Source organism: Miscanthus floridulus, chromosome 1 (genome assembly GCF_019320115.1).
Source record: "Miscanthus floridulus cultivar M001 chromosome 1, ASM1932011v1, whole genome shotgun sequence".
In the NCBI taxonomy this organism is placed as follows: Eukaryota; Viridiplantae; Streptophyta; class Magnoliopsida; order Poales; family Poaceae; genus Miscanthus; species Miscanthus floridulus.
The window spans coordinates 52,035,863-52,050,892 of NC_089580.1; the positions used below are offsets into that span (position 1 = coordinate 52,035,863).

Sequence of the window (15,030 nt, forward strand, 5' to 3'; positions counted from 1 at the left end):
ACTCCAAACATACTAGGTCCTCCTGTGACTTCAGTCCATCCTTTGTCTTTGCCTTAACGTCCATCAATATCCCAATGACGTTCTCAAACATATTCTTTTTTATGTGCATGCCATCGATGGAATGGCACATGGCCAAGTCCAGCCAGTAAGGCAAGTACTGGAAGAATATTGACATCTTCTTGAACAGCACGCCTTCAATCGGAGGCATATCTCTCTTATTGATCTTTTCATCCTTTTTCTTTTTACCATAGGCGACTTTGATGTTCTTCACCATGTTATACACGTAATGCCTGCCCCGCCTCTCTAGCGCATGCCCTATCTCAATAGTACTACCAAAGAAGTATTTTATCATCCTCTTGCTTCGATACATGTGTCCTTCCACTAAGAAGCGTCAGTGATGCATGTACACTACCTTTTGGGATCCCTCTAGGAACTGAGTTGCAGTGTCAATCAAGCATTCCGAGCATCCCTTGAATCCTTTGATCTGTCCTGAAAGGGAAAACTGTCCTGGGTAGTTAGTGATGGTAACAAAAATGATGGCTTTGCATGTGAAGGTACTCTTCGCAAGCTCATCCCACATTTTTCACTCCATGCTTCCATAGTGTCTCCATTTCTTGCATCAACGGCTCGAGAAAAAGATCTATGTCGATACCTGGTGCTTTGGGCACTGGAATTATAATGGTCAGCAATAAATACTTCCTTTTCTGACACAACCATGGAGGGAGGTTGTAGATCGATAGGATTACTGGCCATGTGCTGTGTGTGCTGGTCCTATCACCAAAAGGTTTCATTCCATTAGTGCTCAAAGCGAACCTGACGTTTCTCGAATCTTCATGAAATTCTTGGTACTTGGCATCGAAGTCCTTCCACTATTGTGCATCGGATGGGTGACGTAGCACTCCGTTGTCTTTCTTGTGTTCATCTGAAGCCCACCATCGCATGAGCTCTGAGTCCCTTGGGTTTGAGAACAAACGCCTCAAGCGATCAATCGGTGAAAGATACCACATAACCAATGCATGAATTCTTCCTTGGTTAGTATCATCTACTGCTAATGTGTTGTTTTCCTCTTCAATGTTCTGAGAAGCATCATTTTTCTTTCCGCCCTTCTTTTAGTTTTTCCCAGTGTTAGTACCCTCACTGCAGTCTTCGTTTACTTTGTATCGACTAGCACCACAGTTTGGACACTTTGTTAGGTCTTTGAACACCCCATGATAAAGGATACAATGGTTCAGACACGCATGTATTCGTTCCACACCCATCGTCAGTGGACTGATAAGCTTCTTCACTCGATACATGTTGATAGGCACAAAGTTTGGCTTAGGAAGCACAACAGCCAACAGAGTCAATAGGTCATTGAAGCTTATATCAGACCAGTCATACTTAGCCTTCAAGATCAGTATGTCTAGCACAAAACATAGCAACGACCACCTTTTCTCACAACCCTTTTGCTCCGGGTACAAACGTTCTTCCCTTGCCTTTCGCAATGTCTCCAAGTTATCTAGCCCTTTCAATAGTAATTCTTGTTCTACGTGGTGCAACATGTCATCCAGGAAGTCTTATTCTTCATCTTCTTCGTTGTCTTCACCATCATCCTCCCCACCATAGCCTTCCCCACCACCATTGCCTATAGCGTCATCTCATGGACCATCATGCATCATGACATGATGGGCATCGTCATCTTCCCTTACTTCTGGTGGATATGTGCATTCCATGTTGTCTGCTTCTATATGTCTCTCACCATGATGATCCCAAATCTTGTAGTTCTCCATGAAACCCCTTCTTACCAAGTGTGATCTTATCATATTTGGATCTCGGTATACTATACGGTTCCGACAGTCAACACAGGGACAATATATATCCTTTGTATGCTTAATCAAAGCATGCCTTTTAGCTGCTTCAATAAAACCATTCACATCTTGTATGTAGGAAGCTTCATGTCTTCTTTTCGTGTACATCCATGACATGTCCATATGTGCCCTTCAAAAATTAAAGGTATATTTGCATGAAGGTATTATTCTCATATAAATGTTGAAGCAATTGATGTCTATTTTTCTATACAAATATTACATTATTCTAGACCTAAAGCTTAAAAATGATAAAGTAAATATAGAAATTAACTAGAGTTCATGTGAGCCAAAGTAATTAAGTTGGGCAAAATTAGTCTAAATTGCTAGGAAAAATAAAAAAATCTAACATCATGCATGTCTCTCTCTAGATCTCTAAGTGAAAGAAACGAACATGAAAAGCTTGAAAAGAGTTTAGGTATGCCACTATCTCACCTCTCAAACGCAACTCCTTCAAAGGTTCAAAGGACAAAACCTCCCCCTTTATTTTTGCTATTTCTCACCCATGAAGTGAGCTGAACAGTGCTGCTCAGCAGACTGTCCCGAGGAGGAAGAAGGGGTATTTAGGGGGGCATTTTTAGGGGCGGTTGACTAATGAGAACCGCCTCTGAAGATCCATCTATTGATGGGTTTGGGTAACGCGGAACGGCCCTATCTAGCGATGGCACGAATGGAAGATCGCTAGGGTGGAAACCTGGTTCGTGTGGCTAGGGAAGTCCGCCGCCATTCATCATCCCTAAAAAAACTGAAAAACATCCTAATAAATATAGAACCCCCATATAAATATACCATGCAACAATATATATTAGAGAAACATATAAACAATAAATGATGTATAAATAAAAATAAAATCCACCATTATTTTTCCTAAACTAAAAAACCACATATTTGAATATTTCTATGCTTATTACTAAAAAAAAGCATGAAAAATGATCTACATTATCAACAATGAAAGCTTAGAATGGATGGAAAAGATGCTAAACTTTAGAAAAATGGTTGGAAGAAGATGCTTGATGGCGACCGACAAGAACTGCTCTTGCTCCCCCAAGCAAGAACACACGCGCAAGTGAGCTAATGGTGCTCAGCATGCGTACTGTCCGAGCAGGAAGAAGGTATTTAAGGGGTGGCCATTTTTAGGGGCGGTTGACTAAAGAGAACCGCCTCTGTTAATTCATTTGTAGGGGCAGTTCTCTTAAGGAACCATCTCTGAAAATATGACACTTTTAGAGATGGTTTTGTAAAGAAGACCGCCTCTGAAGATCCATTTTTAGGGGTGGTTCTCTTAACGCAACCGCCCCTGAAAATGGATGGCTATTAGAGACCGTTTTCTTAATAGAACCACCCTTGAAGATGGATCTTCAGAGGCGGTCACGAAGCTACAGTGCCCCAAGCACGGTTAGAGGCGGCGTGCTAGGTGAACCACCTCTGATTGAAAAGGGGGGCGTTGGTTAAAATGATTTATGTAGTAGTGTATCCTTGAGATTGGTTTGTGTGTGTTTTACACTATCCTTATTTTATCATGGCTTATTCCTGCTATGAACTTTGGTATATTATACAGCTTGTTATCTTGTTCATGTACCTAATAGACTTTTACACCTATGCCTTCCCTTGGGGAAATATAAATCATGATACCTTGAATACTTCCGGGGGAAATGCTACAGTATATCCATGCGCTTACGGATTATTTCTGTATGCATTAAGAAATACCAACAATCACATCGTCCTGAGAAAAAGGAAATAGAAAATATGAGTCCCCGTTTCACATGTGACTAGGTGCCCCTTATGGTACAAATGATTTTTCCTCTAGGTAGAACATTTTTTTATTACCCTTTTGAGGGAAAATATTTTTCTTGTTTAGAAGCATCTAAATGTTCTAGTAGAAAAAAGCAATATTCTATGAAGAAGAAAGAAATTTCTCAAGGTAAAAAATTAGGGGGTATGACCCTTTTTGCCTTCTCAATAGCATATGCAATAAGTAATTCCACGTGAGGAGCTTTCTAGATAAATTGTGAGTATGCAGAAGACATAGTTACCATGGTTTAGGATGTGGAATACTCCAGATCAAGATATTTTGCATGATGGAAATTATCTAGGAAATAGATAAGCGAGGGAGTTTTTTTATAAATATATAAAAATATAGAAGTTGCCCACCATAAAAGACATAAACATCTATATATATATTTGAGTGTTAATCCAATTTACACTAAACCACAGTGAGTGGGCTCCCAAAAGCCATAGAAGTAGCAATCACATATTTAGCATGATAATATAATATGGGTTGTTCTAGGGTTTGTTAATGAGGAGGCCAACTAGTATTGAAAGGCCAAAAAGAGAACACCCATGATACACTTAAAAGAATGCATTAACCATTAACACTGAAAGGTAGATTGATCTAAAACCACGGGGAATCTAATTTGGCAACTACATGTTCACATCACTAATGGACAGAGACAACAGGGCATGGGAAAACCAATTGCTGACGCCTGATGGCAATCGCATGGAATAGTTTGTATAGAGTTATATGTGTATGACATATAGACCAGGTCTGACGAAATTGAATCAAATGTGAACAAAATGGACAAACATGCATATCTCAATGACCAAAGATCCAAAGCAAATTGATATGATAGATTCTTCTGGATGCAACAAGATCGAACTGGAAAGTGGTGGATACCTGATCTTGGTGATCCAAGTAAAGCACAAGAGCTGCTCTCAAGTCAGCTGGTCTCCTCTTCAGAAAGATTCAAGTAAGCCGGGTAGAGGAGCACTGTGCACGATCGAGAAGAAAGTGATGGAGATGCGATTCCTATGTAGATTCTATCAATCATGTTAGAGCATGCACACCGTAAGGTTAGAGCTTGCTCCCTTATAGGCGAAGGCAGCACTGAACTTCGTTAGCCAGTAGCAATGCTCATGGAATTGAATGAACGGATAGGGTTATTTGCCAGATGGGTGAAGGGGATGGGCTATAAAATTTAATGAAAAAGACACAAAGCCCAATAATATGCCAACTAAGGGCCAACATCACTCGACCTTTGCTACCTACCTAGCCCAAAATGCGAAATAGAGCTTTCTTCAACCTTTAGCATCCCTAGCTCTTGGCCATGGCAGAAAAAATGGAGAGGGGGCTGCGTGGGGGCTCCAAGGGCTCGTAGGGGGTAGCGGTGCTTGAGCCCCATGCCCCCATGCTGTATCCACCCCTACTTTCTCCCTCTCTTTTCTTTTTCGCATCTAACTAGTAACATATGTATCACAAAGTAGATTAGAGGGGATATCACTCTGAACATATAGAATTATACTGGTTCAGGCATAAGGGTACTCTACGTCCAATGTATTATGTGTTATTGCTTATGCATCATGTGCTAGGGGGCAATTCTGAGTAGGGATCACAACTATGTATCTACTGGTTGAGGATCTATTCAGGACCGATCAGGGGCTCCCAACTCCTTATGTAGTCAAGGGGTAGGGTTCCATATAGAGTTTTGATTGGGGGTAGAGGTAGTTTCCTAGTCGATTACAATGGATGAGTCGAGTCTCGTGTATATTTTGTATGTGCCTTATTCACCAAGTAGACGAGGTACCCCTATTTGATTGGACATCTTGAATAGTTATTAGGTGAGGCCATCCACCTCCTAGTTGGGTGATTTTGCTTTGGGTGAGATATCTGGTTTCCATGTAGCCATAGTAGTCCTAGAGCCTCTATGCATTTCAAAGAATTATATGCAGGGTTTGTTGTAATTGAAGTCTGAATGTGAGTGCTTTTTGTGTCCGGATCCTCAAAGTGTCCCAGATGCTTCATGTCGTCAATCCTGAGTGCTTTTTCTATAGGCATAGTTCACTGGGCTCACTCATTCAGACCTAATAAGTCTAGCCCTCAAAGAATTAGTTGAATGGTAATAAACTTGTGGCTGTTGCCTTCTATTGACCTCTTAGCATGTATTGAGCGCACCCAAGGCATGGTGTGACAACTTGGGTGAAGCCTCTGGTGATGGTGTGACCTACTCAGGTGAAACCAGTGATGACATGTCCAAGTGGATGTGGCCAGAGATGATGCTGGTGCTGGCATGGCCAACTTAGGTGAGCCCAGTGAGGATGTGCTTGAGTAGTTATTAGTCGGAGACATTGCCAGAAGTGGTGTGACCAACTTGTCGGAGCCTGGCGATAGCATGCTTGAGTAGTCATGGTTGGAGACTTTGTTGGTGGCATCATGTGTTAACTATCACTAAGTGCCAAATTTGATCGTCAATTACCTCGGAAGTAAAGAACTAGCATCACTAACATTTATATTTAGTTTCAAATAACATATTTCCACATGTACTTGTAGAATTTTGATTGCAAGTTACTTACCACAAAAAACACATGGAATAAGGCGATGGAATCCACTTTCAACCAATCGATGAATCACCAACACACATACAACCCAAAAGGCCAACCACACTCCAATTTGGCACAAACTAGAGGTCAACGGGGAGGAGCAAAGCCACATTGACATTATGGACCAGCCCATAAAGGAAGCCCTAGGAACCCATAGGCCCATGATCAGTTGATCCTAGCATCATCAGGGGGGTTAGTCGATCCCCTCTAGGCTCCAACCGGGCACAACCACCTCAAGGATCTTCACAACATCATCCAAAGGGGCCCTACACCATTGGATCAACCAACCTGGGATATAAAGGCTCAGCCAATCCTAGGGGGATAGGGCAGTTTGGCCAATCCTCTAGGGTCTCCTCTTAGCATGATCGTTGGTGTGCCGCCTTAGGGGGTCATTCCTACCAATAAAAGCCCACTGAACCTCCTTGTATTAGACACCACACATAAGAGTTACAAATCCCACACTTGTAACCTTAGTTCTCAAGTTCTTAGTGGAGAATTAGTCCTAGCAAGCTCAAGTAGATCAAGAGGTGTTCTTGGTGAGTCTAGCTCTCTAGTAGAAGCTTGATCATCTTGTAGTACTTTTCAATTATCAATAGAATATTCATCTTGTAATACTTTTCCTAATTGAATTTTGCAAATATAATTTTTACAAACCTATCCTTGCCAAGAAGAAATGGTTCCAAATTTTTTTTGCATTCTCCGTTGATATAGAACTCGCACTGTTTCGAGTCCGGATACAAAAGTTATGACTGTTTAAGGAAGGCAATCTGAGTCAGAGTTTTATGTGGACACAAGATGTGGATTTTTTATGGCAGTGGTGAGGGTTGATTGAAAACAATGGAGGGATCACACAAACAAGACTTAAACATGGTCTAAACTAGCAACAAGGCCTTGACCTAGGATATAAACTCAACACGGAGGACTCTAAAACTAAAATATGCAAGACTATGGCATTGATGGTTGTAGGATTGGCGGTGGAATATGGGACAAAGGAGAAAACACTCGAACAAGGGTAAGGGATGGCATCTTTGATCCTCCATGAGCTAGAGATAACTATTGATTTAGCGGAGGCTTGACACACCGATCCGACTTTAGGCCACAAAAACCTAAACCCTGCAACCTTAGCACCACCACTCCTCTGGTTATCAACCATGGCACAATCCAGTTGACCTCACTGAGAAGGCTAGTTCCTGCTATGAATCGAAGAACACAAGCAAGAACAAGATAAAATGCAACTCAAGTAAAGTGACAACTGTAGATGGATGATTAAGCACTCCAATTAGGGGTTTTACAAACTGATGACGTCAACTGTTCAATGATAGATTGATCTAAAACAAAACCCTAAACCCTAACTTGGACGATGACTACTGAATATATAGTCTAAGGGGCATCCAAGGACCCCTATTCATGTCCCTAAGGAGTCCCAACATGTTACATGGCCCATTGGCCCAAAAGATGATGACATAGCATCCTGACATATTCTGTATGTCAAATCATTTTGATGATTCCCATTGCTTCCTAAATAGTTTTGATGTGGGACTAGTGCCATCTTAGCTTATGAAATTATCTTTCCATCCATAGGTATAATGTCAAAAACAAAGTTTGTATGCGACCTGGGCATCCATTTTAGTGTGGGCTGCTCCTAGAGTCCGAGATGGACTCGAACTTGGTTTGTATTAGGCCTCCAACTTGGCTTGGACGCCCTTTCTGGCCTTCTAAGGAGGTGTCCAAGGTGACGGTGTGCAAAGGCTTTCTTGGTGTGTTCTCCATCTCCTTGGGGGCATGCCCCCACTTAGGCCAGGGTCCAAAGGATGAATATCAGGCCCATGATGATGACACAACTCTCGACATAAACAGTCACTACTACATGAATCTTTTGCGAGATGGTGAAAAATAGTTTTCCGAGGCGGGCACAACAAACGCCTTGGAGGAAAGGTCACGATAAATGGTGGGTTTTCACAAGCGGGCAAAATGCCCACCTTGGTAAATGAAATTCACAAAATAAAAAAAACAAATCCAGCCCATGAGCCTAGTGGCCCATCGAGACCACCCGTCGAGATCTGCCGCCATTGGGAGCACCGCGCGCTAGATCCAGTCGGCTTCCCATAGCCGAATCTAGGCGCACACTACCGCATCCGTCCTCTCTGTCACTGACACCAAAGCGCGACACTAGATCTACGCTCACCCTCCACTGTCACCCGCCACCCTCCACCAGATCTGGCTCAAGAGGAGGTGGCGCCCCTCTCCACACCATCCCTAGCCACATGATCTATGCTTGATGGTAGGGTAGGAGGTGAAGGGGTGCTAAATCTATGGTGGTGGTGCCACATCCGAGGTAGTGGAGGTGCGCTATCCTTGGGGAAGAAGGGGAAGGCCGCTGGATCTGGGGTGGTGGAGGTGCACCGTCCTTGGGGAAGAAGGGGAAGGCTACCACCTCCACATCGTTGCCTCCACCTCACTGCCAGTGGGGAAGAAGGGGAAGACCACCGCCGCTTCCACCCTGATGCTCCCCACCGAACGCTGGCTAGGGGCGCCACCACGTGGGGGAGAGGGGATTCCCATGTGTCGCCACGTGGGGGAGAGAGGGGTGCGCCACCGCATTGGGGAGAAGGATAGGCGGCGTAGGGGAGAGGGAAGAGCTCAGGGGAGAGAGGGAGGGGCATGAGGGAGACCAACGCTCACAGGAGATATGGGCATGGGGGAGCGCACCACTCGATCGGCTAAGGAGAGGAAGAGAAATGAGTGAATGAAAACCCTAACTTCGTGTATTTATATCGTAGGCGGTTATCGGGTCTCTCATGGGCCAGTTGGGCCTCATCCTTTTTAGAGGCGGGCGTTATCGCCTCGGTTAATGTATTAACTAAGTTGGTTGTGTTAGAACAATGGTTGCTAGGCCGGCTGCCCTACCACGAATAACCGAGGCGGGCAACCAACCCAGCTGCCTCAGAGGCCTTTTTCCAAACGTCTCGGTTAAGTTTTTTTGTAGTAGTGAGTGGCAACTTCTCATGATGGTTTAGAGGCCTTGCCGACATGATCTCTAGGTAAAACCAAGTCTATTTGAAATCTTATCAAATAAGCTTTCCATAGTGTACTCATTTGCCTCAATCACACTATGTGTGAAAGAGTTATGGCCTTCGGAATGAAGTAGTGTGTTGGACTACCGACGAATTGAATGTTCAACTTTGATGGACTTGCACTTTAAGATCGGTCTTGTTCCTAGCATATCCATGCTCCATCACCATCACTGTTGTTCTTAAGAACATTTGACATACCTATATTAAATAGCAACAAATTCTTACTTATTATGTCATTGTGCAAACATAGAAATGAGCTCACCTTGTTTTTAACTTTCATGGGCATATCATGTGATGTCCTCATCACATATAGTCTTAATGACTCTTTGGCCACATTGATCCTCTGAGCTTGGTATGAGCATCCATTACTTAGTGTTCGAGGGATGAGGAGATCACTTCATTGGTGGAGAAACATCATAGTAGACGACAGGTGACCCAGAGAATCAGGTGTCGAGTGGCAAGTCATAGTGACTTGTGGCACTTGTATTTGTTGGTGGGAGACTTTGTGGCAAGCCTAATATCGTGACCAAGAGCATATCCTTTGTGGAACTCTAAGGTGGACTAGGGGTTTTGTTTAGAAACATGTATCTCAAGATACATTGCCACATCTTAGGAGTTTGCCCCCTTTTGGCATAATCTCTTTACATACCACATTTATGTTTCCACATATGCTTCTTTGTTGACCTCTACCTTTCCAAGATTAGTTTAGGATACTTTATAGGATTGTTGTTGGTGGATTTGGTAAGTAAAGAACACTAGAAAATATATGTGCACACCTTGCTAGTTTGTTTGTTTCTTTCCTAGTGCGAGATCAAGTAGAGCCATAAAGTAAATCTTTAAGAACGCAATTCACCTTGTCCCATTCTTGGATTGGCCTTTGCATTCCTTACATTACTTTTGTATAGTTCTATTAGATGACTATGTGGGTTTCTTTGAATTAGTTGTAATGATTTGACCTTCATTAATAACAAAAAGTTGAAATAAGATCATTCATTTGTATGTTTTTTAAAAAGTAATGTTTTCAAACATCACTCGTACTCTGTATGCACCAATCTTTGAAATCACTCTACTGACAACACTACAACAATAGCATGTGATGCTAATGGACACAACACCATATATGATGTTTGCACTGCAACAAAACATTATGAAGGAGGTCCACACAAATCATGGGTAATTCTCATGAGTTAATCTGAGGGTACCAAAAGAGGATGCTTCTTGTCCTCCCATTGGTTCAATCTCTTCCTGGCTTCTTCCACCTAGACACAAACATGGAAGAAAAGAACACAAATGCTATAAATTGAATTTGTTGTCTTTACAAAATAGTTCCATAAACTAGAAGAACACAAACTCTCAATTTCAACTATTTGATGAATGAAAGGATGGTTAACATCACATATGTGAGATATCTTATATTAGCCTCTTTTTTATGTTTTCCTACTAGTACGCTCAGATGATGGCTAAAACACACCTTCATGCAAAATGGGTTAAATCAGGATATATTTGGAGTAACTATGATTAGGCATATCCACATTTACTATGCATATGCAATTAGGGTTGTTCATAATAGAAATACCATATGTAATACCCCACATTCAAATTTGCATATGCCCTAGCCTATTTTCATGTTCTTTTTGGAGGGGACACAATAGCTTTGGTTCTAGGCTCTATTACAGTGGGATGAAGACAAAGAACAAATTGGTGACGCTTGTAGGCTATTAGAATAAAAAATCACGTAGTTCTTTTTTATCTAGTGGATGGTCTTTTAGTTACTGTCTTGTATTTTAGTTTTGAGCTTGTAATAATGTCACATCCAGCCCAGGTTGAATTTGGCACATGGTGGCCCATGTGTATGTTGTTGTGAAATTGTGAGGGTTTAGTCCTATCTTCTTTGTTGAGGTAGGTTAGACCAACATATAAAGTTTCTATAGTACATGTCACCATCCCCGGGTTAACCCATTTACGTGAAGTGAAGACAAAACCATAAGTGGGTGTTTGGGAGTGTGTGGTCCACTTATTCTGTAGTGGATCTAAGCAATTTGGTGTAGCCTTTGTGTGGTGCATGGCATGACACATGTGCCGGTATTGCACTGATGGTCGCGTGTCCCATGAGGGAAAGTTCATGTTTCGCCCAGTTGTGGATGTGATGGGCCAACAAGGACGCCGAGCCCTTGGGGGGGTGTACTTGTGACATCTGGACTAGTTTGAATTTGGCCGATGGTGGCTTGAGATTTTAAAGGTTTGGTCTTGTTACCATGATTGTTGAGGATAGATTAGACCAACATATAATACTTTTGTAGCCCATAAAATTTCAAATATGGTAACGCTACGAGATGGCGTATAAGATGCCTAATGTGTTACCATCTATAAATAGCTTTAGACTCAGTTGTTTTGTCCATCACAATCTTTGTGGGATCATCGCTAGGTTAGGATTTGAATCACTTTGACTATTTGAGCCCCCTTATGCTATCCTTATTTCTCCATGTTTTAGCATAAAATATATTATATTATGGTTTGAAACAAGCATTGTTTTTACTGCAGCCTAATTTTAGATTTGCATAAGTGGACCCTGAAAGCATCTAGGCCCCTAGTTGGGTTTTGGTGATTAATGATAATACATGATTACTATGACTAACGTGTGTTTTGCAGAGGCAATTAAGTTAGGTCACGATAATGGAGATCGATTGGGCAATCATGGTGGTCATGCCCCTACGATGGAAATCGTTTCGGTTTTCAAAGGATGGATGACAAGGTTAAGGATGGGCTAGTTCTAAGTGTCGTTTGGAGTTGAAGAGACACTTAGAGTAGTTTAGGACTTTGTTTTTTTCCTTTGGCCATACTATTAAGGGGGGTATGGACGGGTAGCTTGACCTAAGTGAGTCTAGTGAGTTACATGTGGTGCACACTTGATGAACCTAGCACTAGGTAGCTCCTAAAAAGCCCTTAGATCCATTGGAGCAAACTTCATTCATGTATGATCAAAAGTTGGAAGTGAATGGAGGGTCAAATGCTGATCGGACGCTGGCTTTGGTATGATCGGATGCTAGAGCAGAGTCCAGTCAGTTCATTTGATCAAGGTGAAGTCATCTAGAAGTGAACGGACGCTGAGAGGTGAAGTGACCGGACGCTGAGGGCCAGCATCCGGTCGACTCCAGTAAGGTTCCAAAGAGGGAAAATCACGACTGGATGCATCCGGTCAGTGCTGATCGGACGCTGGCCAGTGTCCGGTCACACTGTAAACATAGGAGTTCAGGGTGAACTGACTGGCGCATCCGGTCAACATGACTGTAGTGTTCGGTCACCCCGCAGAGGCACATAACGGTTCGTTTTTTAGCCCATGTTATAAATACTTCCTCCATTCATGTGTGGGGGTACTTTTGCTCATTCCAACAGCTGAGAAACACCTTTTAGAGTGCCAAGAAGAGCAAGGTCCTAGTGAGATGATTGGGATTTGAGAATCCCATAGAGAGTCCTCATTAGTGAGATCAAGAGTAGCAAAGTGTGCATCCACCCTTCTTATTAGGCTTGTCGTGGTCAAGTGAGAGTCCATGCTTGTTACTCTTGGTGATCGCCATCACCTAGATGGCTTGGTGGTGATTGGGAGCTTGGTGATCACCCGGAGAGCTTGTGGATGACCCAACTCAAGTTGTGAGCGGTTGTGGGTGATTCACCACGATAGAGTATCGAAGAATCAACCTGTAGAGAGCACTTTATCCTTGTGCGGATCAAGGGGGAGCTACACCCTTGCGTGGTTGCTCCAACGAGGACTAGTGGGGAGTGGCGACTCTCCGATACCTCGGTAAAACATCGCCGCGTTCCTCCTTCTCTTTTTACTTTGAGCATTTACTTTGACCAATTCAATTCTTGTCATTTACATTCCTAGAATTGCCATGCTAGAGTAGGATTGGAACTTAGGGAGCTAAACTTTTGTGTGTTAGATCAATAGAAACACTTTCTAGGCACAAGGGGTCAATTGGGCTAACCGTAGAGTTTAGTTATTGCAAAGAAACTTAGAATTAGCCCAATTCACCCCCCCCCTCTTAGGCATCTTGATCCTTTCAATTGGTATCGGAGCCTCGTGCTCACGTATTTAGGCTTAACCACCTAGAGAAAGATGTCTCACGGGGATGGACCTCCTTCTATCTTTGAGGGAGATGATTTTCCATATTGGAAAATTCTCATGGAGGTGTACTTAGAAGCTCTAGATGTTGGAATACTTAGAGCCACCTCACAAGGCTTCCCAAAACCTCAGGATGCTACTAACCTACAAGGCAATGAGGTGAATTATGAAAAATGGAATGCAAAGGCTAGAAACACCATATTTAGAGGCCTTTGTAAAGATGTGTTCAATCGGGTGAGGAACCACAAAGACGCCCATGCACTATGGTCGGATGTTTGTGCGCTCCATGAGGGAACAAAGAGTGAGCGTGAGGAATGCTATCATCTTGTCATGAAAAAGCTTAACTCTTTTGAAATGCTTCCTAAAGAATGTGCTAATGAAATGTATTCACGTTTGAATGTTCTTGTAGAGGAAGTCAATGGGCTTGGACTCACTCAAATGCAACCATCCGATGTTGTAAGAAAGATCTTGAGTGTCCTCCCCATTGACAAATATGGGCATATTGTGACTGTGCTTCATCAAGGTGATCTTTCCACCACTACACTAACACAAATCTTAGGAAAGATCAATGCTCATGAGATGTACATGCACATCACACCTCAAGATGGCTCATCCTCTAACAAGAAGATAGAAAAGGACTTAGCATTCAAAGCTAGTCAAGAGAAGGGCAAAGCAAGGCTTGAGTATGAGAGCTCAAGTGATGATGAAGTTGATGATGCAAGCCTTGCTCTCATGGTGAGAAAAACCACCAAGATGCTAAAGAAGCTCAACAAGAGTGGCATCAAGTTTGATGGCAAGAAGAAGACGTTCTTCACTAGCTCTAGAAGGAAGCCAATCTCCGAGATGGATTGCTACAATTGTGGATAACTTGGTCATCTAGCTCACTAATGCACAAAGCCCAAGAAAGACAAGTTCAAGAACAAGAACAAGGGCAAGAAAGATGACTCAACTTATGAAGATGAGAAGAAGAAAGACAAGCCATACAAGAAGAGAGATGGCAAGAAGAAGGACTTCCACAAGAAGAAGAAGAGTGGAAAGACATAAATCGTCGGTGATTGGCTCACAGACATTGATTCATCTAGTGGCTCATCCAATGATGATAGTGACAACGAGAAGGTGGCCACCATTGTTATTAACTCTTCATCATCTTCACCGCCACCATTGCCATCATCCTCTACACACCTATGCCTTATGGCCAAGGGTGAACGCAAGGTATCGAATGATGATGAGAGTAGTGGTGATGAACATGCTAGTAATGATGATAGCGATAGTGATGATGATGAATATGAATCACCTTCTTATGATGATCTTGTTAAATTGCTAAATAAATACTCCAAGATCATTATAAAGACTAGAGCTAAGAATGACAAGCTAGAAGCTAAAAATGATTCTCTTTTAGCTAAATGTGATATAGCCAAAAAGGCTAGTGTTGAGCTTAGAGAAGCAAATGAAGCTATGTCATCCAAACTCAAGAAGCTCAAATCTTCTAAGAAAGAGCTTAAAGATAAACATGATAAACTTGAGAGGATGCATAAAGAGCTCATCACTAGCCATAATATGCTAAAAGATGAATATACTACTCTTAAGATTAATCATGATAATCTTGTTATTGCTCAAG

The 15,030-nt window shown here is 42.4% G+C and overlaps 1 protein-coding gene across 1 annotated transcript in view; it reads right to left on the reverse strand.

Moving 5' to 3' along the window:
- Positions 1 to 10,267: 10,267 nt before the first annotated feature.
- LOC136483734 (protein DETOXIFICATION 40-like) overlaps positions 10,268 to 15,030 on the reverse strand; it is a 34,808-nt gene continuing 30,045 nt past the window's right edge. The window contains exon 7 of the mRNA XM_066480882.1: positions 10,268 to 10,551. Coding sequence (XP_066336979.1) covers positions 10,480 to 10,551 — 72 coding nt within the window. The 3' untranslated portion in view covers positions 10,268 to 10,479. The remainder of the gene's footprint in view (positions 10,552 to 15,030) is intronic.